The following is a 23,318-nucleotide window of genomic DNA, read 5'->3' as shown; positions in this document are numbered from 1 at the left end:
TCCCACCCTCTTAAATTATAGTATAAACAGATTAATGAATGAATCAATGAAATTAAATTGAAACAGTGATGTATCGCTTGACCATCCATTTGGGTCCAGACCAAAGCAGAGTGTGTGCAGACTGGTATTTCTTATGATGGACCTGGGCCTGCTTCCCTGTGATGGACCTGGACCAAATTTCTTATGATGAGCCTGGACCAACATCCCTGCGATGGACCTGGACCAACTTCCCTGTGATGGACCTGGACCAGCTTCACTGTGATGGACCTGGGTCAACTTCCTTATGATGGACCTGGACCAACTTCCCTGTGATGGACATGAAGCAACTTCTCTGTGATGGGCCTGGACCAGCTTCACTGTGATAGGGCTGGACCAGCTTCACTGTGATGGACCTGGACCAACTTCCTTATGATGGACCTTGACCAACTTCCCTGTGATGTACAGGGACAAACTTCCCTATAATGGGCCTGGAATAAACAAAGCAGACAAAAATATTTTACAGCTTATTGTATAAAGGTTTAAACATGGCAAGTTTCTCAGAAATGTAGCAAAAAAAGAAAAACAGTCTAACGACAACTGACATATTTGTATTGCCTATTAGCAAGCTATTTTTTGTATTTTACTTAGCCTAGCAGCTTAAATTAGCATGAATTACCATGGCAACAAGATTGCTAAATGAGCTTCAAAGCTAATTCAACTATTGGGTCCCTTCTTGGTAATAGGCTAAAGCAGTCAATTTAGTTTGTTGTACATTTTCCAGGAGTGACATCACCATGTTGGTCCAGGACCGTATTTACAGGAAGCTAATGTATTACAGTAAATGTATGGTCCCTAGCCTGGCAGCTAACATTAGACAAACATGGAAACAAGTCGGCTAAAACGAAAAAAAAAGAAAAAAAATCTAAGGTGTATATATTCAGATTCCACTCAGAAATGTTTTATTTTACAATTATTTTACACACAAATATACAAGGACCTACCTGTATTGAGATACAAGTTATGGTAACCCACTGGTTGTTTCTGGAGGGAAATTTCAAAATGGCAATAGGAGAAGCAGAAGGCTCACATTGATGACATCACAAGGCTGTGATTGGTTAAAGAGTTGTTGGTCCAGGACCGTCTTTAGAATGTTGGTCCAGGAACAACTCTTACTTGAACAAATCACGGTCACCCCACTATGCTACCACTGCCTGCCCAGGCAAAGTAATAGTCATGACCATAATGATCCATAAAATAGCACCAGATCTATACAACAGCACGTTTAATGTAGAAACCTAATAGAAACCTAATTGTTGTCTCTTAGAGTGAGTGCTATCCAAGAGTGTCTCATATGAATGATGATGCCATGTTTCCTCAGCAGCTCTGAGTGAGGGTGTGTACAGATGACGAGTTCACATGTGGCACACCTTGGAGAGTTAAAACACACACAGTATAAACACAGTCTCTCCCCGCTAGATCCACACTCTCTCTGAGATGTCTCACTGAGCCACTGCATCACACGGAGAAAGAACTGATAGTATACTGTATGCAAAATGTAGCAAATATGGCACTAAGTAAGCCCTTTGGACATACCTGCCTTGCTCAAAAGCACATAGTGGAAGCTGGGAATGGCACCCACAACTTTGTCATGCTACTACATGCTAGCCCAGCTCCTTAACCACTATACTACCACCACCCCAGAATGTTGATGTTGGGTGTAAGGTGTTAAAGGTCTGTTCAAGTCCTAAACTCTGTTCCAATCCTCTTACTTCCACTTTAATGCAGTGCGCTATTGCTATGTGTTCTTACTCGCATAGTGGGTGAATTTCAACAGGATAGTGTCATCTCAAATCGAACACCAACTCTGTGCACTTAACAGAAATAACGATCGCAACATTTCAACATAACGTTACTGATGTCCTCTATTTGACAGTGACAGTAGTACTTTGTCAAAACATGAACAGTTTATGTGAAAACCTGCTTGTAGGTCTGTAAAGTATGTTTTCCACGGCTGCTGCTGCAGTTTCAACCATGATTATCACAGGTTTGAAAATAGTCTTTTCCCTTTTCACTACATAGCCAAGATGGCGACTGTTGAGGGCGAGAAGTGTCCAGTGCTCAACACTCAACTTTTTGACCATTTTGAGTGCACCATCCGGGTACTTGAAGGGCACTTCTTCTGGTCATAATTATCAGTGTGAACGCACTTACTCACTCAAATTAGGTAGACTATAGTATTGTAAGTACAGAAGTATGCAAACTGGAAGATGGTGCTAGTGGCCAATTAAAGAATGTACACACCGTTATTGACAAAATAAACATTATATTACAATACATTAAAAAGGAAAAATATGTAAGTAATTACTGTACTTTAACTCCAGTAAAATGTTGACTTGTACTTGTATTGGAGTAATATTTGACAAGGTGTATCTGTACCTTCACTTAAGTAAAGGAATTGTGTACTTTGTCCATCAGACTAATAGCTTAGTTAGTACAGTGTAATGTACTAATGATAGTAATGTTTCATGGTTAGGAACAAGTTAGACAAATGAATATATTACAAAATGTTAAATAAATCTATTTTATTAGTAAAACTTTATTAAAATCAGCAATATATAACTCTGGATAAATTAGATATTGCGCAGATCCCCATCTTTCACAAAGGAGAATGGGGGTTCTTTTATAGGGTGTCAGCACTCTCCCTGGGTGTTGCCTGAGTTGTGTGTGAGTCCGTCCCCATTGGAAGTGGGCTTTGCTGCGGGGGACACAGCGGTGCGGAGACCTGCCCCGGAGGTGATGAGGCGACCGAAGCCCTTCCCCTGGGAGGCGGCATATGAGGACCGCCGCTGGACAGATCCGCGGCGAAACGGAGTTGCATTCATCTTGGTGAGCACAGGGTTGCTCTGGCTCTGGACCTGACAGACAGAGGGTATGTACAATACAATGGACCAATGAAAAACATCAACCCCAACAGTCCAACTATTCTTGGTCATCTTGAAATATCCTTGAAAGACTCTTTCACACACACACACACACACACACACACAAATTCAGTTCAGTTCAAAGCAAAAAAACAAGATCTAAACACTTTTAGAAGTGTTAAAGACAAGGTGGTCGTCAGGTTCAGTCGCCAGGTTCAGTCATCAGGTTGAAAGGTCTGAGACTCCCAAACATCTACAATGGGTTTACAGTGGTTCCCGTTGTGGAATGTGTTCTAAAAGTTGTTGATTTCAGTTATATTGAAGAGCAGTAATGCACTCACAATCTCATTGTGAGCCCAAGCACACACACACGTGCACACAATATGCTATACCCCTTAGATTACACACACACACACACACACAAACACAAACACACGCACACACGCATAGACTGCTGGTTTACCACTGGAAGACATGGTTAAGGGGCATTCACACCAAGAACGATAACTAACCATAACAATAAAAGCGTCCACACTGACCAACGATAAGTAAAGTCTCTCCTTGTGTTAATGAATGTGATGGGTTCTGATTGGCTATTAGCTTTTTATCGTTCTCAAAATCACTCTGAAAGTGATCCCCAACGATATTGTTCTTCATGTTGTTATCGTTATAGTTTATGTGTGAATGCTGTCATTCATATTAACGAGAACGATATTTGTTTATAGTTATCGTTATAGTTATATTCTTGGTGTGAACGGCCCTTAAGACTGACAAAAGCATCTGTGGCATGTGACTCTTACCCTGTGTGTGTTGGAGCGCGTCAGCGCCACATCCAGGGCCTGGATTGCCATTGATGGAAGGATGGCAGTACAGGTGGTCAATAGAACAGTGAGCCACACAACAGCGTCTCCAAAGGCATTTATTGACACTCCTGCCACAAAAATAGAATGTTTCATCTGATGTTAATGAGGATTCATCGAGAAGGAATCCAGAGCTTGTAAGCATTTTTGGAGTGTGTGGGTAAGTGATTGTGAGAGAGAAAGACAGAGAAAAAAGAATATGGTGTGTGTGTGTGAGAGAGAGAGAGGGAGAGAGAAAGAGAGGCCCAAAAGATTGACAAGGAAAGGTCTTACCAGGGAATATGTAGTCATTGGGAGACCTGGAATGAAGACGAGGACTGTGCAAAATCAGTGTGGACAAGAAGTACAGCACAAAACTGAGGATCACTGCTGCAATGTTGTACTTGGTCCAGTACTTAGTTTGAATAATAATCTGTGGGAAATAAACAGAGAAAAACACTATGAACACTCACCTATACCCAGTTTTGTTATATTCCAATTATGCAGATTACTAGCCCTTCAGGATTAACATGTTATGTATTAGTGTGGAAATTGTAATTTGTCTGAGTAGAAGTGTGTCTAGGAAGATAGAATGTTGCAGAAAATGTCACCCCCTGGGACCCCATCTATGACCTCAGCTGTTGTTGTGAACACTGCTGATGTTCCCACGGTAACGGCCAAGGTCTGGTAGTCGAGTGCAAGGTACTGGAATACCCCCAGTGGCAGCAGGCAAAGGACCAGGGAGGTGTAGAGCGAGTAGAGTAGGGTGGTGGTGAGAGCACGTAGGCTGAAGTGTTCCAGTCTCTGGCTCTTCTGGTAGACCTCTGGCCAACGCACACAACCCTCTGCACTCACGTCCTAACAGTGGCAAAGACATTATCAGGACACTACTGTCAAATAATGTTATTTTATCAACAGCTGATGGCAAGACCTGCCTTACAAACATAATAATGTTAAGACAAAGAGACATATGAAACAAATATAACATGGTCTGCAGTACACAGTTTACTTTTCTTTATTTAAATATTGTAAATTAGTGCAATCTGCTTTTTTTTGCAGAGGCATCATAAAACAAGAGATGAATTTTCAGCCTATGCTATAGGAATTGATTGATTCATTGAAATTCTTTATTGATGTGATGTATTTTGTACAAAGGATGATTCTTATATTAATAAATAAATAAATAAATAAAATGACTTTGTACAATTATCAGTCAAAAGGATAAACACAATAAAGCCACAGGGCTTATTTCCATTGTGGTCCTTAAAATGAGTGCACTCAGTGGTGTGTGTCAGTGTTTGCAGGTGTAGGCATATGGTGTAGGCATATGTCTTAAGATGAATGCAATTATGTGTTATGAGTGTGTGATACACATGGCTGTAACGGGGGTTCTGTCGGCAACTTGTCTTACCTGCTCAAAAAGTGCCAGGCACTGCACAGGCAGGGCGGTGTACATGACAGTGTACAGGGAAATGAACCAGCTGTCATACAGACGCTGCAATACCAAACGACAGAATCACAACTCCAAGAATAAAAAAAAAAGAACTTTAAAGAGCTTTAAAATCTTACCATTTTACCATGAAGATTTGTGTGAGAGTATTTTATATGTTATACAGTAGAGTTTATGCGCCAATGAGCAGATGCACATGAGTGTTTCAATAATTTCCTTGTGTATATTGATAACATGTTGAATTATAATACAATCCAACAGTAGTTTGCTTGTATTTGTCACATCAAAAAAAAAAAAAAAAAAAAGACCAGCTGGGAAGAATACTACTATGAACTATGAAGACTATTGACTGTTGATCCTTCTATCTGAATTGAAAGACATACAGGAGTTTCTCCATAAAAAATAATGTAGGCCTTAATGTAGGTCAATAATGTAAGATTGCCCACCTGGGCACTGAAGCCACTGAAGAAGCTGTACCAGATGTGCACGAAAGCAAAGGCCGTGGTTTTGTACAGGAAGTAGCGCAGGAAGAGGCAGATCCGCAGGTTGGACCAGTGGCCATGCACCAGGAGCAGCCTACGCAGGAACCTGAACTGGGCCAGAGCGAAGTCTGCGTTCTGGACGGCCTGGCTGCCCTCGAACCCGTATAATCCCACCCCAACATGTGCCGCTGGGGAACGGTAAGAGAGAGAGAGAGAGAGAGAGAGAAAGAGAGAGAGTATCAACACAGTCAAGTCTTCCATGTGGGAGAGCTGTTAGATCAAAAGATAGAACATCTAACCTTTGATCATAGACACGGTAGAGCACCCACCACCATAAACACAAACACAAACAAATGGGGATTGAAAAGGCGTAAAATCCCATTACATTCAGCTCCAGCACTTCTCATTTGTGTCACTGCTACTCTCTGGGGTCTTACTCTTGATCATGTTGACGTCGTTGGCCCCGTCGCCGATGGACAGGGTCACTGAGGAGGTGTGCCTCCGCACCAGCTGCACCACATCGGCCTTCTGGCTGGGGGTCACCCGGCAACACAGCACGGACTGGCACTGGTTGGCCAATGCCACAAACCTGGCCCCACTCTCTGGCTGATTAAGCAGATCCGCCTGGCAAACACAATGGAAGGTTGGCAAATATACATTCATTATTTTTTGTTCAAATACATTCATTCATTCATTCATTCATCACGTTCATGAGTACTTTAATACACAATAGGAGAATTGGTGTTTTGTATCTCTTGGTATCAATTTCAGATTCAGATTCTGATTCATTCTTTATTTTGTTGCCACAGTCTGTCTGTACATACATTTAACATTTAACAAGAATACACATTTACACATTACACAGACAAAAAACCTCCACCAAACCAACAGACAGGCACTGCTACCTCCTCGCCAGATTGTTGAGAGCGGTGATGGCAGATGGGATAAAACTTTTACCAGAGTGTGTTTTCTTGTGGGTTATCTGTCTGTATGATACCAGAGGGGAGGAGTGTGATGCATGGGTATAGGGGGTGGAAGGGATCATGTGCTTTGCTCTGTGCTTTGCGAGTGATGGCAGTGTCAACAAGAGCTGGTAGATTGGAAGTGGGGAGGCCAGTTCTTTTTGAGCATGTGACAATGATTTTCATAAGCTTGTTTTTATTGTTACTGGGCAGCATGGTGAAGTAGCAGAGGGTGCAGTACATGAGAAGAGATTCAATGACACTACAATACAGAATTTGCAATGCCATTTAGCACTAAGCCAGTACATCTAAAACTGACGAAAAGGGTCTTGTTCCTACCCGGAATAACAAAGCCATTTTCTGTATTGTAAGTAGTGTAGCATCATAATGAGTTTGAACGCATTATCTTAAGGTCAAATGACAACATTGGCTTGCTTTTATTGATTGGTTGATTGATTCATTGATTTGTTGGTTGATTGGTTGATTGATTGATTAATTGATTCATTCAAACATACATTAAACAACATAATAAATGTGCATTTTGAGTGCTTTCTAACTTTACAAAGAATGAATTGCTTTACCAGCTCTAGTCCATTGACGACTATTGTAGTCTTTCCCCTGGACATCCATTTGTCTGTGCACCATATTTCTGATTTCTTCTCCTGGATTATCCTTACATCTGAGTCAGAAGACTGTAGAAGCTGCCTGAGGTCAAATAAAACATTAGATACAGCAGCCCAGTACCATATACTGTAGTGTAGTAATGCACAGTAAAATTATCCGTAACTGATTAGGGACAAACTGAGGTTAAAAGGGAACTAAAAATAAAGTGTGTGCCCATGAGATGCAGTGCAATGCATTATGGGTATTTCCAAAAGACTGTTTTAAACTCTGTTTTAACAACTCTGTGTTAACATGCATCTCTGCAGTTCTCTTGCATGCTTCACAAACTGCACAAAATTCAGCATATATTGATGTGCATGTGTTTGCATGCAAGCAGTACATGCATGTGTCCAGCTACATGGTCATGCATGCAGATGGGTACACACACACCCTCACGAAAGATTCAGTGCTAACACAATTTGCACGGCTCAATACAGCACAGCATCCACGCAGGGCGAGGCAAGGAGAGGAGTGGTGCATCTGACCTGAGCTCGTCTCCTTGCAGGAGGCTGGTGTCAGGATCTATTAGCCTGCAGGCGTAGCCCACGTTCACCGCCGTCTCTGTGGAAGACAACAAAGAAAGAGGAGGACGAAGCCAGTGATGCTTGTGCCTGGTGAAACTGCCTGCCCAGTGAAACCTGTCTGCCTGCCTGTCTGTCTGCCTGCCTTCCTGTCTGCTTGTCTGCCTTCCTGTCTGCTTGAGGAGCAGTGGATTGATTGTGACATGCCTTTCTGCTGCATTACCTTCCTGCCTCACAAACACACACATTCCACAATTTATTTGATTCCAAATACACTTACACTTAAATTTACACACTGAATCGGACTCAAAAACACATATAGTTTGTAAATTTTTTTGGAGTCCACATTATATGTCACACACAAAACAAACACACATACATGCACACACACACACACACACACACACACACACGCACACGCACACGCACACGCACACACACATGCGCGGATCTACGGGGTGGCAAAGGGTGGCAACTGCCACCCCTGGGACACAGTCTTGCCACCCCTGTTGCCACCCAATTTATAAATCAGATAATATTTTTTTAAGTATATTTTATGTTCATACGTGTTGGACTGTGAGAAGGTGTGAAACCCGCACCAAACTCCTCTCAAACAGAAATCGCCAATTTAGAATCCCCCGCCCCCTCACAATGGTTTCACCCATCACCATCAGTGCAGTGACCCCCGCGAAATTTCACCATTGGCCGCAGATTGCACAGTACATGCAACTATGTGTCAACTGTCTGTAGGCCTACAACGAAGAGGTAAGTTTGACCACCAAGTCGAAAAAGTCCATAATCAGACCAATAGTCAGTCCATCAGTTAACCCGGCAACAACCTCACTGTTAGTCTACGTCATTTACATCCGCAAGACTTTGTCTCATCGAATTTTTTGATGATGGTCAGGTCAGATAATAAGGGCATGCTCATGCGTAGCTTAACATTTAACGTTTAAAGTCTATTTGTGTGTGTCGCTAGTTTATAACATTTGATTGTAGCCTAAATACTGCTGTCAATGTCAACCCATACACGTGATAATTCAACACGGGTTCTCAAAATTGTCATGCATCCACTTTCCCAGCATCTATGACTATCCAAATTTGGTCGACATGTCAAATCAAACTAGAATATCTAATCGGTGTCAAGCTGGTGGCGGTTGCGTTTTTTTTACCCTTTCTTTTCATATATGGTGTAAATCAATCTAAACAAGTAAAAGTAGCCTACAGTTACATGACTGAAATTCTACTCAATTACAATAAGTAAAAGTAGCCTACTATTTTCAAACAAACCCTACTCAGAGTAGGCTACTAGACTAGACGTTTGAAAGCACATATGAAGCGTTGTGCATGAGATGTAATTGCTTAGATTCCAGTTAAATCTTCCAGTTTCATTGGGTGATAGATTTCAATCATTTGCTGGTAGATGAACCAACAAGCTGAGGCCAGCACAGGAGTTTGTGTCCTCAAGAAATTAACATGTTGCTTGTTCACTCGTGTTTGAGGTCGTTTCTTAATAGGATTTTATAAAGGTACTTTAATACAGTATACATGTACTTCCTTATTCACCACTTTGTGAGTGAGTGAGTAGCCTAAATTGTGAATGGCAAGACGTAACATTTGGCACTAAAGATCAGGGACTGAGGGGGACTGATTTCCATTTAGGTTCGTTCTGAGCAAAAACATTATTTGATATCATAATATTATAATACCTATATAATATTAGGTCTTAAAAATAATACCCCAACTTAAAGGCACAGAAAATGTCCTTGCTTTAAGCCTTGCAATAGCCTAACCTATGTATGGTGCTACCAACTGCATGACAGGCCTATAAATATTTGCCTAGTGTCTCTGGTATCTTATTTCACAAATTGTTTCAGTAATTTAGACTACATACTTGGAAAAGGCAGTTAGATAGTGTTGGATATTAATATTCTTTTTTTATCTACCGATTTATTTTGTATGACTAAATTTGTCCATATTCCCTCAAAACTCACTAGAAGACATCATTTGAGGGGTCATTTTTTTTCAAGAATTCTCTGGGGAACATACCTCCAAACCCCCCTAGAATTGCTTTTTGACACTGTATAATTTAAGTACAGACTACACAGACTGTATAGTGATTACACAGAGAAAGAAATTCACATATTAAGACCCACATCATCCAAAACGCCAGCTACATCTCCGATTTGCCTCCCACCTCGTGTAATGTAATGTAGAGAACAAAACATATTCAATAAAATCCGTAGAATTTTAGGTTTTGAATAATGTCCATGGCCCCCCTCCTGGAACCTCATGCCACCCCTTCGCCACCCCAGGAAAAAATCTCTAGATCCGCCCCTGCACACACACACACAGGCATACACATACATACCTGTTTTGTCCCCGGTCAGCACCCACACCTTGATGCCTGCCTGCCGGAGAGTGAAGATGGTCTCGGGGACTCCATCTTGGAGCCGGTCCTCGATGGCCGTCACTCCCAGCAGCTGATCAGGAGTAGAGGCAGAGGGGGGGACAGAGCAGGGTATGGGGAGTTCATACACACACCTGTCACTGGTATGCCACTGTGTTACCTGAGACATGAGTCATTGCTGCTTTGCTAGATCAAGATATTAGACATTATATACATTATTATATAGAGTTATTAAAGAACCATTATATATTAGATATTATAGTAGAGATATTACATTAGATATTACACAGAGGTAAATATGATACGTTAGACACATAATACTGTAATACTGCTGAACTTTTCGCCGAAGAAAGATTATTAATCCTAAGAATAGCTTCATCCAAAGGTGATTATGGAATATAATGCATCAGTCAGTTGGGAATGTAGCACAAAGGAAACCAACGTCATTTTAGTCTTTGTCCAGGGCTTGAAGCAAGGAAAATTTCAGTGCCTGTTATCAGACGCATTTGAAGCCGCCATACATAATTGCCTATTTTCAAATCTTAAATGGCCCGGCACATGCCTGAGTTCAGGCACAGTGCCAGAAAACGTTCAGCCTTGCTTGTCATACTGGAGTGTATGACAACATTATCCTACGCACAGTGACGCTCAGTAAATCGTCCCCTTAGAATTATAAGGTTCTATCTGACATTTTTGTCAAACTTGAGTACCGGGTAATTGACATATTCTTATGGAGAGGTGTTTCTTGAAGTTGTGAGAATTTTTGGACATTATATCTAAAGAGGCTTGTTCCACTTATCAATATAACTCTATGGAATTCTAAAACTTTGAAGCTCAATATCTCAGAAGTACTCAGAATGCTGATAGAACCTTATAGACCCTTTCAAGAGAGTTCCATTATCAGCATCATAGTTGGCCCCACAAGACTTCCTTTTTAACATTCCATATGTTATCTTAATGCAGAGGAAGTAGATTGGGGCCCAAATAGAACGTTCAAGCATTGTTTTTGTTTTTATTGATGAAAGGGTCTATAATTCCAAGGGGACGAAATGAACCCCACTGCTCTGTGAGTACCGTCAGCTCTCTCTCCATGCGGTCATGCAGCTCCTCAAGCCTGGCCTCGCACTGAGATGTCTCCGCCTGGCACTGCTCCAGCGCCTGCCTCCACTCTGACCACTGGGCCTCAGTGACCGAGCGCACGGCCACACACAGGGTCCGCAAACAGCCCTGGGCAAACAGCTGCAGCAGAGAAAAAAACATGTGTGCTCATACCATCCCATTTCTATTACTGTAATGTAATACGGAGAATTGTGTCTGACTGGAAGACTGGACAGCACTGTACTGAGACATTATAAATGTGTCTGTTTTATTTTGTTTCAGAAATGTAAGTGCTATTATGGGGTGATAAAACATGTTCATGTGTGTGTCTCTGTGTGTGTATTCGTGTTTCGTTCGTTGCGTTTTCGTGTCCCTCTCTCTCTCTCCCCCCATCTGATGTTCCCAGTACACATGACATGGACATTATAGTTGTTGGGATTGATTACATCATAGTGTGAGATCTAGCAATAAAGAAGACATGCAGCTACCCAATTTTGCACTCATTCCCCAAAAACTCCCCAGCTGTTGTTGATGATGTTGTTTTGTGTGTGTGTGTGTGTGTGTGTGTGTGTGTGTGTGTGTGTGTGTGTGTGTGTGTGTGTGTGAAATAGAGAAAGACAGAGACAAGTAGATGTGCATGTATGTTTGTGGGGTACTACACATTAGTGGTGGTTAGTGAGGTTCCCCTGTCACTGTGAAGCGATTTGAGTGTTGTGAAAAGCACTATATAAATGTAATGTGTTGTTGTTGTTGTTGTTGTTGTTGTTGTTGTTGTTGTTGTATGTGTGTTCCTGTGTTTTTCAGTCCCTCACATCCAGTGCTCTATCGCTGCTATCCCTGTGTGGGCAGTCCCTCTGCAGTCTCTCCAGGATGACCATGTCTGCCCCTTTACAGTACAGCTTCAGCCCTCCACCTGGTTCCCTTACTGTCAGAACACACACACACACACACACACACACACACACACACAAATGCAGACAAGACACACACACACACACACACACACACACACACACACACACACAGACAAACCATTACATACAAATTCCAACACCATACAAACAAACACACACACTAACAAACAAACAGACACTACTGCATTTCCTCTCCAGGGGGCAGAGCAGCCCAGCAGACGCACCTAACACAGACATGCGCCTCCTCTTGCTGGTGAAGTCGATCAGAGCCAGGAGCTGATACTGGTGCATGTGGTCCAGCTCGCTGATGGTGAGAGAGTCTCGCGTCCGGGAGAGAAAGACACAGCCCATCTCCCGTGCCGCCCCAACCAGGGCCTCCTCGTCAGGAGACGCAGCCTGGTAATGTGGAGCCCCTGGGGGGAAAAAACATTTAAACGTAACCATCACCTGTGATATAACAACTTCAGATGTCTTTTGAACTTGGAAAAGTTTACTCCATTGACATAGCACATTCTCCCTCTTTAGCTCACAAAGCAGTGTATGCTTCATGTTCATGACTGTAGAGAGCATTGGGCAGCTTGGCATCACACACGAACTGAAGAAATGAAACCAAAATAGTTCAGGGTCCAGTGCCATCATGTGCCAGTGTTAAGTACTCTCTCTCTCTCTCACCCTCCTTCCATTCTGTCATGACGGTGTGGCACAGCGCCAGCGCGATGAAGAACTCTCTGGTCTGTGGGCAGTGCTGCTTGACCAGCCGCTCCACCAGTCGCTGGTCCCAGAACTGCAGCCCGCCACAGGAGAAGCGGTTCCAGCTCAGGTCCAGAGGCTGAGCACAAGAGGACAGCAGGGGTGGGTCTCAGAAGCTCAATTGTGTTTTATGCCCCCAAAATCGTCTTCCAGGCAGCGCTGCCACCGCTGACTTATAGGCTATACCTAGGCTATACCTAACCCCAACCCTAACCCTAACCTTAACCCATGCCTAACCCTTGTGCCTTCCGCGCAGCACTGCCTTGAAGACAACGTTGGGGGCATAAAACACCAAGAAACATCTCAGAACCATTTATCAGACAGTTCAGGAGAGAACAAGCAGGAAATGGCAGGGATGCATGTTTTTATCTTTGATCAATCAGTGATGATTCTAAATAGAGTTTACACAGAGCTATCTTGGTATTGCTATACTGAACAAACCCTAGTTCACTTCCTACTTTTTCTAACAAATGCTTCTTAACTTACTTTTTCTAACAAATGTTTCCTATTTTTCTAACAAATACTTCCTACTTTTGCTAACAGAGTTCATGTCCAAGTGAAAACATACCGTTTGATTCTCTGAATGGGCTGGCACATCCCCTAAACAAAAAGAAAAAAACACAGAAGGGAATCATTTCACTAAAATCACTTCCCTGAATGGACCATGTCTTTTTTCTGTGTCGGCCACTGCTAGGGCGTCCTGACTGACCGTAGATGTCCCCAGCAATGCAGCATTGGCGGAAGAGCAGGCGGTTCTGGGTCAGGGTGCCGGTTTTGTCGCTGAGCAGGTGTCCCACCTGACCAAGCTCCTCATTGAGCGAGGTGTTCCGTGCGTGAGCGGGATTGTCGGTGTCTGCGTGGTACATCTGCAGGTCCCAGTTGATGAACTGACTCTGGATCACTTTCATCACCTCAAACCTGCAAAGGACATGACGAGTGAGTCACTGTGGAGTCACAGAACCAGACTTGTGTGGAAAGTTAAGCTCTAAACACCGAACATTTTGAACTGTCTGTCATCTTGACTGCCATTATTACTATGCTAACAATGTATCTGTGCAGAGGTGATACAATATATGAAAATCTCCAGGAGAATCACAAAGACAAATATAGTATATAACAACTAATTACAGTAAAGGTACACTATGCAAGATTTTCCAATTTCATGTTAAACAAACGTGTAATAGGCGAATCACCTAGCATAACTATGCAGCATATACGTAGTGAGTCACTACCGAGAAAACCAGCCATGCAACTTCAAGAACAGCGGCCCGACAAATCTCGGAAGAATCGTGAAATATTAGCCTACCTTGTCATTAGGTATAGCTCTTTGGAGATAGTTTTTGCCTGTTGTTAATCCTTAGTCCCCTGTACACATTTTCATTTTGTACAGGGGACATTAGTCACGAGAAGTTTGCTATTTACAACAGCAGACTAAAACATAAATATATCACGACTCTAGAGGGAGCTCTACAGTTGCCAAAAATGGCTAAACCTGCACAGTGTACCTTTAAGTAATTATTAGGGCTGTCAAAATAACTGATTAATTTCGATTCATTAATTTGAGAAAAAATAACTGATTAAAAAAATGAGTGCAGATTAATCGATTCCGTATGACCTTTGACCCCGAGCCGTTCTAGTCAGTAAAAATTAGACTGTAAAATGAAGGAGAGAGAAGAAAATGTGCTGCCTGGATCATTGATTGGAACATTTACTTTTAAAAAACGGCCTGATGGTGTTGATAAAAAATAAAAGTGTTGAAAATAAAGTCCTCTGCAATGTCTGCAGCAAGGATTTGCATATCACCGGAGTTCATCAACTCTGTAGTCGCACATCAATGCAAAGAAATAAGTGTTGACATTGAGGGGAGTGTTAATTTATTTTCATTGTGTCCCCTAGGTTATATCTGTGGCCTGAAATGCCTTGTATGTGAAAACAACTTCTTCCCTAAGCACTTTTGAATTCATTTCCTCAGCATATTAGGTCATATCTTTGATTATTATGGCAATTATTTGAACAGTGAAAATAATAATAAAAGAGTCTTTGAACTTTATTGTCACTAATGCTGATTATTCAATGATTCATTTGAATTTAAATATTTAAAATACTTTCACAGCATAAATTATATATGCGATTAATTTAGATTAATTAATCACAGAGTATGTCATTAATTAGATTAATTTTTTAATCGGTTGACAGCCCTAGTAATTATATATGAGAATCTCCTCTCAAGTACTGTGTAGGAGTTTGCGGGAGGTTTGGGTCCTTACGAGATGTACATGGACATGGGGATAGCCGGGCTCATCAGGATCACGTAGCCCCAGAAGGTGAGGAAGGCTCGGTAGGCTGGACTCGAGTCGCCCCCCAGGGCCGCCAGTGGCTCCAGGCGTGAGGACAACTGGTGCTCAAACACACCTGAGCCAACAGCCAACAGCAGGTCCACAAGCAGCACAAATGTAATGATCTGAGACAGGCAAGGCAGCAGATCACCGATTAACATTAGAAAATGTGTTAATTATCATGAGTGATTAATCGAACTGCTTATAAACCACAAGTAATGTTACGTATATTGTATAATGAAGGTCATTCAATTCCATTCAATTTTATTCATATAGCGTCATAACATATGAATGTCTTAATGCTTTTTACAAAGCCCAGTTTGAACTTGATACCCCTATACCAAGCATTAAGGCAACAGGGTTACAGAAAAAATGACTTATGAGTTAGGACTATGATTTGTTTATAGTAGCTTTTCTTCTGGGAACTAACATTACTCAATTCATGTATGAGCAAGCCGTTAGCTTTAAATTGAACAAACATGAATGAAATATTGAGTAATTAATTAAGTGATGTACATAAGTCTATATTAATGATATAGCAATCCATTACAATGTAACAACAATGTGACTAGATCCATTCTTGCCGGTTATCCAAAACGGCACATCTCTTACCGCCAGAATAACCCTGTTGAGGATCCTCTCCACTTGGGTTGTCTTTAATATCACCTTGCCACAGTTTTTCATGATCTTAGTGTCTGCGCCTGGCAACAAATCAATACAGCAGAGCAATAAATCATGATGAGATTTTGGATATTTGTATGATGAGAAGTACCATTCTGTGTAGCAACAGTCTATTTAACGGTTTTAGCTCATGTTGTCAGGATTTGTAGCTACTTTAGCTTTGCTGGCAAAAAAGTGGCATGCACAGTAGTACATTTCCAAGCCAGAGAAAATACTGTGTAGAGGGCACATATGTAATATCTTCAATGTTTACATTCATTTATCTCGTCACTTCTAGACATGTTAACCAACATTGACTCTTTTATCTAAAGCAGTGCATGTATTTTATGAACTAAACCGACAAGTTTACCTCAAACCCATGATCTAGTTTGCTGAGCTTTTTTCTGTATCCTCAATCGTTATGGAATCCGCAAATTTGACCTCAACCCATGACCTTTTCTGTTGTTGGTACACTGCTCCACTAACCATTCTTCGGAAACTGCAGTACCCTCATCTCATACTCTGACTGCCATCTATATGCCCACACAGTGCTACTGATGCTAGTTTACGATACTGTAAAACTGTTACAGAATTCATTTTTTTCGTACATTTTAAGAGCGGCATACCTGCATATATGGTTAGACCGTATGCGTGATCGGTGTTTCGCAGCACTGTCCCTCTGAGAAGGACGTGCTCAGGATCCAGCCTGTGGGTCTCCCCGTTCCACCGTAGCTCCCCCTGGAAGGAGTAGAGACGGCCATTGGGCTCCTCACAAAACACAATACCTGAGGATTAACAGAAGCAATTTAACACAAAATGGAAGGAGCCTACTATGATGTTTCTCCACTATAGATTTTACTATCGAATGCACAGGAACTGACTCTGACTAGAAACAGAGACAGAGAGCATGAGAAGAAATCATTTGGATTTGCATTACAGTTTTTCTCGATTGCTTTAAAGGAACCATATGTAAGAAATGTATTTCAATTAATCATAAAATGGCCCTGATATGTCACTAGACATTAAGAAATCATGTTCATTTCAAATACTTATATCACTGACAACAGTAATCCGGCCAGGATATTGTCATTTAAAAAGTGAAGTTGCAGCCCTCAACTGATGTTGATGTTGTGTTTTGGCCTGATGTGCCACCCTCCACCTATCTACTAATCACGAAGTCAGTAGTGTTTCGGCATCCGGGTTGGCAACCTCAAGTCGGGGGAGAGGGAGGGGATACACCGCTCTACAGTAATTTGAAAGTGATTGCAGTACCAGTTTTGGCCACAATCTTACATATGGTTCCTTTAATGCTTCTGTCAATCTAAGACAAAATGGAGGGGAGCCTAGCCTACTATGATGTTTTGCATTTGTTTTTGGTTCTGGACTGCCATCATCAATCAACACTGGGTGCTCTCAGAGTGCTGTGATGACGATTTACAGTATGAGCTTGGGTCACCCTGACCCTGTTTAGGAACAATACCCAGTTTTTACTCTTCAACCATGCCAAATGACCCTGACACACAACCAAACACTGAACTAAAAACACAGAAGTCAATGAGAAACCAGCACCTAAGCCAATGTTTACCAGAGACTTCATCACCAGTGCATCTCGAACACTTTGTTTGATTTTGGAGACCCATTTGGAGACGGTGTGTCTAAGGAATATAAGGTGTGTATCTACAACAGAGAGGCACACTAAGTTACCGTTGAAGCTTGAGAGGCTCTGCTCCAGCGGGTCAGAGGCCAGTGCATTGTGGGTAGCAGCCAGCGCCTGGCGAAACTTGAGGTTGGTCTCTCTGTCAAAGTGAGCCATAGCATATGACACTGTGGTTAGTCACCACATTTCCAAACCATGCCACAGAACTAGACCATTATGTAGTGGTTGAGGAAAGTAGTTTTCTAAACCAGATCCTGTCCTAAGCGTGAAAAACAGTGAACAAAGAACAGCTGCACTTGGTCTGTTCGGGCGCTGGTTCAATGTTGAATGGCCAGAAAGTTTCTCACCCATCTATGTCAGCGGTTTCCACATAGCACAGACTGTGTGGCTCAGTGCTGGACAAAAGAAGAAGATCTGCCTATGGACACACACACACAGACAGACAGATGGATAGACAGAGAGACAGACAAGAAAAGGATGAAGAGTTATTTTACAGGCTAAAGCTTTTCAACCATTACCTATAGTCACTAAAGTATAATATCTCTCTCAAGTATCTCCCTTCAATTAGATAGATAGATAGATAGAGAGATAGATAGATAGATAGATAGATAGATAGATAGATAGATAGATAGATAGATAGATAGATAGATAGATAGACTCTCCCAGGCTCATCAATGCCACTTACTGGTATGATTTGGTCTTTGTGAATCCTTAGCACGTCTCCAACGCACACATCTTTCCACTGGACTGTTTTAAATCTAACACAAAGTAGAAAGAGAGAGAGAGGAGAGAGAGAGACAGAGACATAGAGAGCATGAGAAGTAATCATTAACATCACATTTTCAAAACAATCAACACACAGGCCTAAACAGAAGCACTCTGGCCAAAATGAGACACTTTTGCAAAATATACTTTATACAATATAAAACATTTAAAACATGCAACAAAGCTAATGCAAGGTTGGACTCTTTCAATGAGAGCTATGTTAAATGTATAGGAAAAAGGGTGTACAAAAAGTGTGAAACTAAAGAAAAGGTGTTAACACATTTTCAAGTGATGACTTCTGCTATGCTAAGAAGGTCAAAATAAGGTTCTTTAAGTGCATCTTTGCGATCAAGAAAAGCTATAAACATGAACTTTTTTTTTTTATGAACCTCAGCTACCCAGTGTCTGAGGCCAGAGAGACCAGCATCCCCCTCAGGACTTACCCTCCTGAAGTCAGAAGATCACAGGACCTGCTGTTGATCTGTTTATCACTGCGTCTGCGCCCCTAAAACACACACACACACACACACACACACACACACACACACACACACACACACACACACACACACACACACAGACACACACACACACACACACACACACAAAACAACATCATCAACAACAGCTGGGGAGTTTTTGGGGAATGAGTGCAAAATTGGGTAGCTGCATGTCTTCTTTATTGCTAGATCTCACACAATGATGTAATCAATCCCAACAACTATAATGTCCATGTCATGTGTACTGGGAACATCAGATGGGGGGAGAGAGAGAGAGAGAGAATGGGCAAATGGAGAAAGTGAAAGACAATGAAAGAGAGGAAGGTAGAGACAGGAAACTGGACAAAAAGTGAAAGTGTGTGTGTGTGGGAGAGAGAGAGAAAGAGAGGCTTTTCAGTAGTGTTTAAACTCACCAGATCAGAGACCAGATCCTTGAGCGCTCGCACAAACAGGACTATGAGCAGAGGGAACACAGTGATGTACCATGGGATGGTGGCAATGACAGGCACACACTGTAAATTGCATGACACACATTGCATTACAACAGCTTCATAAAAAAAAAACACACAAAGACAACCATCCAGCATATTCCCAGGAAGCTGCTGATCAGCATTTGGCCCTGTGTCTCAGTCAGCTGGCATCAGGGTGGTTTTTAAAGTGTGTGGTTTAGTTATGAAGCTGCCTGGGGGAATGGTAAAGCAGCTAATATAAGAACCATATGACTTCATTCTCTGAGCAAAACAAAGCCGTAACACTCTAGGTTTACCACTAACAGTGAATTAACTTTAACACTAAACCATACACTTATATATTTAGAGTATGACTATTTGGGTAGTTGATTATAGTGTAGTGTGATTATAGTGTAGTGTGTTTGATTATCATATCAAATAAGTTATCATATAAGTTAAATAGAATAGAATAATTAGAAAGTTTTGCCATGTCTGTCACTAAACCATACACTTGGAATATCATTCCTCAGTTTCAAAACACCCATGTCTCATACTGCACTATGATCACCAAAACACACTACACTTATATCAACTAGTCAAATAAGAGTCAAATAGTTTTTGTTACATAAAGCCACAGCCAGCCCAATTTGATTAAAGTGTGAATGTCACCATGGGTTATTTCCCTCTGATATAGGATAGAAAGGTTTCTCTTACCCACCTGCATTATCACTATCAGAAGGAAGTAGAAGTTTGCAAAACGCTGGAACTGCTCATAAATTGTGTACGGCAGGAAGTTCAGAGGGGTGTATTTATGACTGCGCATGGTATTGTCCTGCCACAAACAAACAAACAAACAAAAAATAAACAGACACTGAAACAAGGGATCCCAGTTCTGTGGAATGTAAAATAAGGCCATGCAGCCTGAGGTGAATTGCGAAATGTGTGAAACTCGCTCACCGCATATCGCCCCCATTGGAAAAAGAAGAACGACTTCCTCTGCAGTTGTTTATGGAAATGGTCAGAGTTTGCTCGCACCTCCCAGCTGATGTCTGAGCCAGCCATGGCAACAACATCACAAAGAGAAAAGACTTGTCATTGCCGAATGCTGGGGGCTTTGTGGTTTGTGATTATTCACACGCAGGCTAGGCCTTTTCCATTTATCTTTACACCTCAAAATGTGTCAAAGACATACATGACAAAGAATAACTTTGAGTAAATGTAATGACAGGTAAGGTGGTAAGAGATAAAGAAAACCTTTACCTGAACTCTCTGAACTGCAAGATTTCTTTTTGGCCATTTGAAGAGAAACGAGAGGTGCTCTAAAACAGATAGTCAGAAAAAGGTAGAAAAAGTTCAATAGTTGCAGTATATACAGTAAGATAAACATACTAACCCCTTTAACACTTATCTTTGTGAAAGGAAATGTCAATACTTGTTCAAAAAAATAATTATGATCTTAAGTTAAATGTAACATCTCCTGAAACGTTTCCAGGATGTTCAACTCCAGGCAGCAGAGCGGTCATTTCTGCAAGCTGAAGGAAAGAAAGAAGGAAATGGAAAAATGTGTCCTATCTCCAGTGGTTTGGGAAAAAATGTGATAGGTAAATAAGCAGTTAGAAGGTGGAGCTACAATATGCAGAGGGGCCACAGGTGGGTTCTTGGCTCTTATCTGTGACCACATCCAAGACTTACATTTCTATTGTAGAATGGATGGGACTATTGACACAGCAGCTCAGCTCATGCTTTGTCATCTTGCACGTTGACCGCTGCTTTGTTTGCTTCATTATGTTGGTGTACCAGCAGAACTTGGATAACCAGCAATGTCAAGACCCTTCTTAACAGGAAAAAGATGGCGTTCAGAGAGGGGGACATGGCAGAGCTGAGGCACGTGCAAGGGGAACTCAAATTCAAGCTGAAGGAGGCTAAGGAGGACTACAGAAGGAAGGTGGAACAGAAGTTGCAGGAAAACAACTTGAAGGAGGCATGGGACTGCATGAAGGTTATCACTGGCCTGAAGAAGAACAGCAGTTCTGTGGAGGGGGGCCTGGACAGGGTGAACCAGTTGAACCACTTCTACAACAAAACCAACATAACTTTTGAAGTCTATCGAACAACAGTACTTTCTTGACGTGAAAAATTATCTTTTAAATTCACACACATCATATGTGAAATTCGTGGCACAATTCAAACTGGACCAAAAAATAATTGTCTCCATTAATAAAATAATAAAATAATAATCTCTCCATTAACTCCCGTTCATATATTTTTTTGAAAGATAGGTCCCTTGTAGCGGAAGTAAAGCCACTGGGGCACTCTATACCAGTGCAACACTCACCTCCATCATCACAGGCTATCGTACCCCCACCATCACTCGATTTTGCACCCCTCCCCCACGTGGCGATCACAAACAATGAAGTGACAACGACTTCAGTCAACAGCCATCAGACACACAGATCCCAGATGCACCCCTCCCCCTCCCCCTCCCCTCCCCTTACACCCCTCACCATTACAACAGATCAAGTGAAAGCCCAACTAAAGAAATTGCGCAGCAATAAAGCAGCGGGGCCTGACAGACTGTGTCCAAGGCTACTCAAGGCCTGTGCTGCTGAACTGGGGGAGCCACTGAAGCACATCTTCAATTTGAGCCTACGCCTTGAACAAGTTCCAACACTGTGGAAGACATCATGTCTCACCCCTGTCCCTAAGAAGCCACACCCTAGTGAGCTTAATGACTACAGAGCTGTCGCTCTTACATCATACGTGATTAAGACAATGGAGCGATTGGTCTTAGGTATGCTCAGACCCCAGGTACGCCATGCACTAGACCCGTTACAGTTTGCATACCAGGAGAAAGTGGGTGTGGACGATGCCATCACTTATCTTCTACACAGGACACATTCCCACTTAGACAAGGGGAAAAGTGCTGTGAGAATCATGTTCTTTGATTTCTCAAGTGCTTTTAACACCATCCAACCCCTCAGATTGGGAGACAAGCTCTTGCAGATGGGTGTGGACGCTCACCTGGTAACCTGGATTACAGATTACCTGACCGAGCGACCACAGTTCGTCAGACTGAAGAACTGTCTCTCTGACACTGTGATCAGCAGCACCGGAGCACCACAGGGAACTGTGCTCTCTCCAGTCCTGTTCACCCTGTACACATCTGACTTCTGCTACAACACCGAGTCATGCCACATGCAGAAGTTTTCTGATGATACTGCAATTGTGGGATGTATCAGGAACAGGCAGGAGGAGGAGTACAGGAGCCTGGTGGAGGACTTTGTGCAATGGGGCAAACTCAGGTGGCGTTTACACAACGCAGGTTTTTGTGAAGGTTTTGTTTGTTGAAGGTGAGGTTTTGTTAACGGTTACGCCTTGCGTGTACACGACGGCAGTTTAGGAGACTGAAACCGATTGCTTTTGAAACCGGATTCCGTAGTGGGAACTTTTGAAACCGCCGGCTAACTTTCGCCGTGTAGACGCCTGTAGGTGCAAAGCCGGCAACTTTATGACGACATAGCCCCACATCTCAACTCAGCCACGGCACTCGACCTGACATGCTGCTTGTCAAAACAAACCAAACCATTTATTTATCATATTAAAATGTTTTTTTTTCCCCGGTCATGGTTTATGTGCACAATGTAGCCTATCAGCCTTTAGTGGCTAAGTTAGAAGCACACGTTAGCTTAACTTAGTTAAACATTACTGCATGTTAGCGTTTTCTCCTAGCCTGGAAACCAGACTCTCTGACTTCGCCATTCCGACACGAGGTCATTAACAGTGGCGTAGCCAGGATTTTTCAACGGAGTGGACTTTTGCGAAGTAGGCTAGGCCGGGCCTTTATTTCTTTATTCCAATATGGGCAGTATAGGCCTACAGTAATCGTCCCAACTTTAAACAACACACGATTTCATCATAGCTCAGACGATTCATGGCAAAAAAAAAACAATAAAAGGCTACAT

At 42.1% G+C, this 23,318-nt stretch overlaps 1 protein-coding gene across 3 annotated transcripts in view; it reads right to left on the bottom strand.

The window, feature by feature from the left end:
* Positions 1-2,546: 2,546 nt before the first annotated feature.
* The window catches only part of atp8b3 (ATPase phospholipid transporting 8B3), a 33,187-nt gene continuing 12,415 nt past the window's right edge, over positions 2,547-23,318 (bottom strand). For 2 of the 3 annotated variants that reach the window (XM_048252606.1, XM_048252605.1), the window contains exons 4-30: positions 20,617-20,675; positions 20,314-20,405; positions 20,075-20,188; positions 19,321-19,419; positions 18,851-18,912; positions 18,328-18,400; positions 17,990-18,060; positions 17,690-17,781; positions 16,612-16,770; positions 15,938-16,026; positions 15,257-15,450; positions 13,699-13,907; positions 13,558-13,589; positions 12,912-13,068; positions 12,464-12,652; positions 12,138-12,250; positions 11,302-11,466; positions 10,189-10,300; positions 7,782-7,857; positions 7,215-7,338; positions 6,109-6,295; positions 5,636-5,859; positions 5,151-5,234; positions 4,373-4,597; positions 4,034-4,172; positions 3,701-3,831; positions 2,547-2,894 (exon numbers count right to left, since the gene is read on the bottom strand). In XM_048252606.1, the coding sequence (XP_048108563.1) occupies positions 2,670-2,894; positions 3,701-3,831; positions 4,034-4,172; positions 4,373-4,597; positions 5,151-5,234; positions 5,636-5,859; positions 6,109-6,295; positions 7,215-7,338; positions 7,782-7,857; positions 10,189-10,300; positions 11,302-11,466; positions 12,138-12,250; positions 12,464-12,652; positions 12,912-13,068; positions 13,558-13,589; positions 13,699-13,907; positions 15,257-15,450; positions 15,938-16,026; positions 16,612-16,770; positions 17,690-17,781; positions 17,990-18,060; positions 18,328-18,400; positions 18,851-18,912; positions 19,321-19,419; positions 20,075-20,188; positions 20,314-20,405; positions 20,617-20,675 (3,496 nt within the window). In that variant the 3' untranslated portion in view covers positions 2,547-2,669. Of the gene's footprint in view, positions 2,895-3,700; positions 3,832-4,033; positions 4,173-4,372; positions 4,598-5,150; positions 5,235-5,635; positions 5,860-6,108; positions 6,296-7,214; positions 7,339-7,781; positions 7,858-10,188; positions 10,301-11,301; positions 11,467-12,137; positions 12,251-12,463; positions 12,653-12,911; positions 13,069-13,557; positions 13,590-13,698; positions 13,908-15,256; positions 15,451-15,937; positions 16,027-16,611; positions 16,771-17,689; positions 17,782-17,989; positions 18,061-18,327; positions 18,401-18,850; positions 18,913-19,320; positions 19,420-20,074; positions 20,189-20,313; positions 20,406-20,616; positions 20,676-20,788; positions 20,881-23,318 lie in introns of those variants that run through there. The other variant, XM_048252607.1, reaches the window with a different exon arrangement.

This window comes from Alosa alosa, chromosome 9 (assembly GCF_017589495.1).
Source record: "Alosa alosa isolate M-15738 ecotype Scorff River chromosome 9, AALO_Geno_1.1, whole genome shotgun sequence".
NCBI classification, from domain to species: Eukaryota; Metazoa; Chordata; class Actinopteri; order Clupeiformes; family Clupeidae; genus Alosa; species Alosa alosa.
This window is presented reverse-complemented; position numbering and strand designations above follow the sequence as displayed.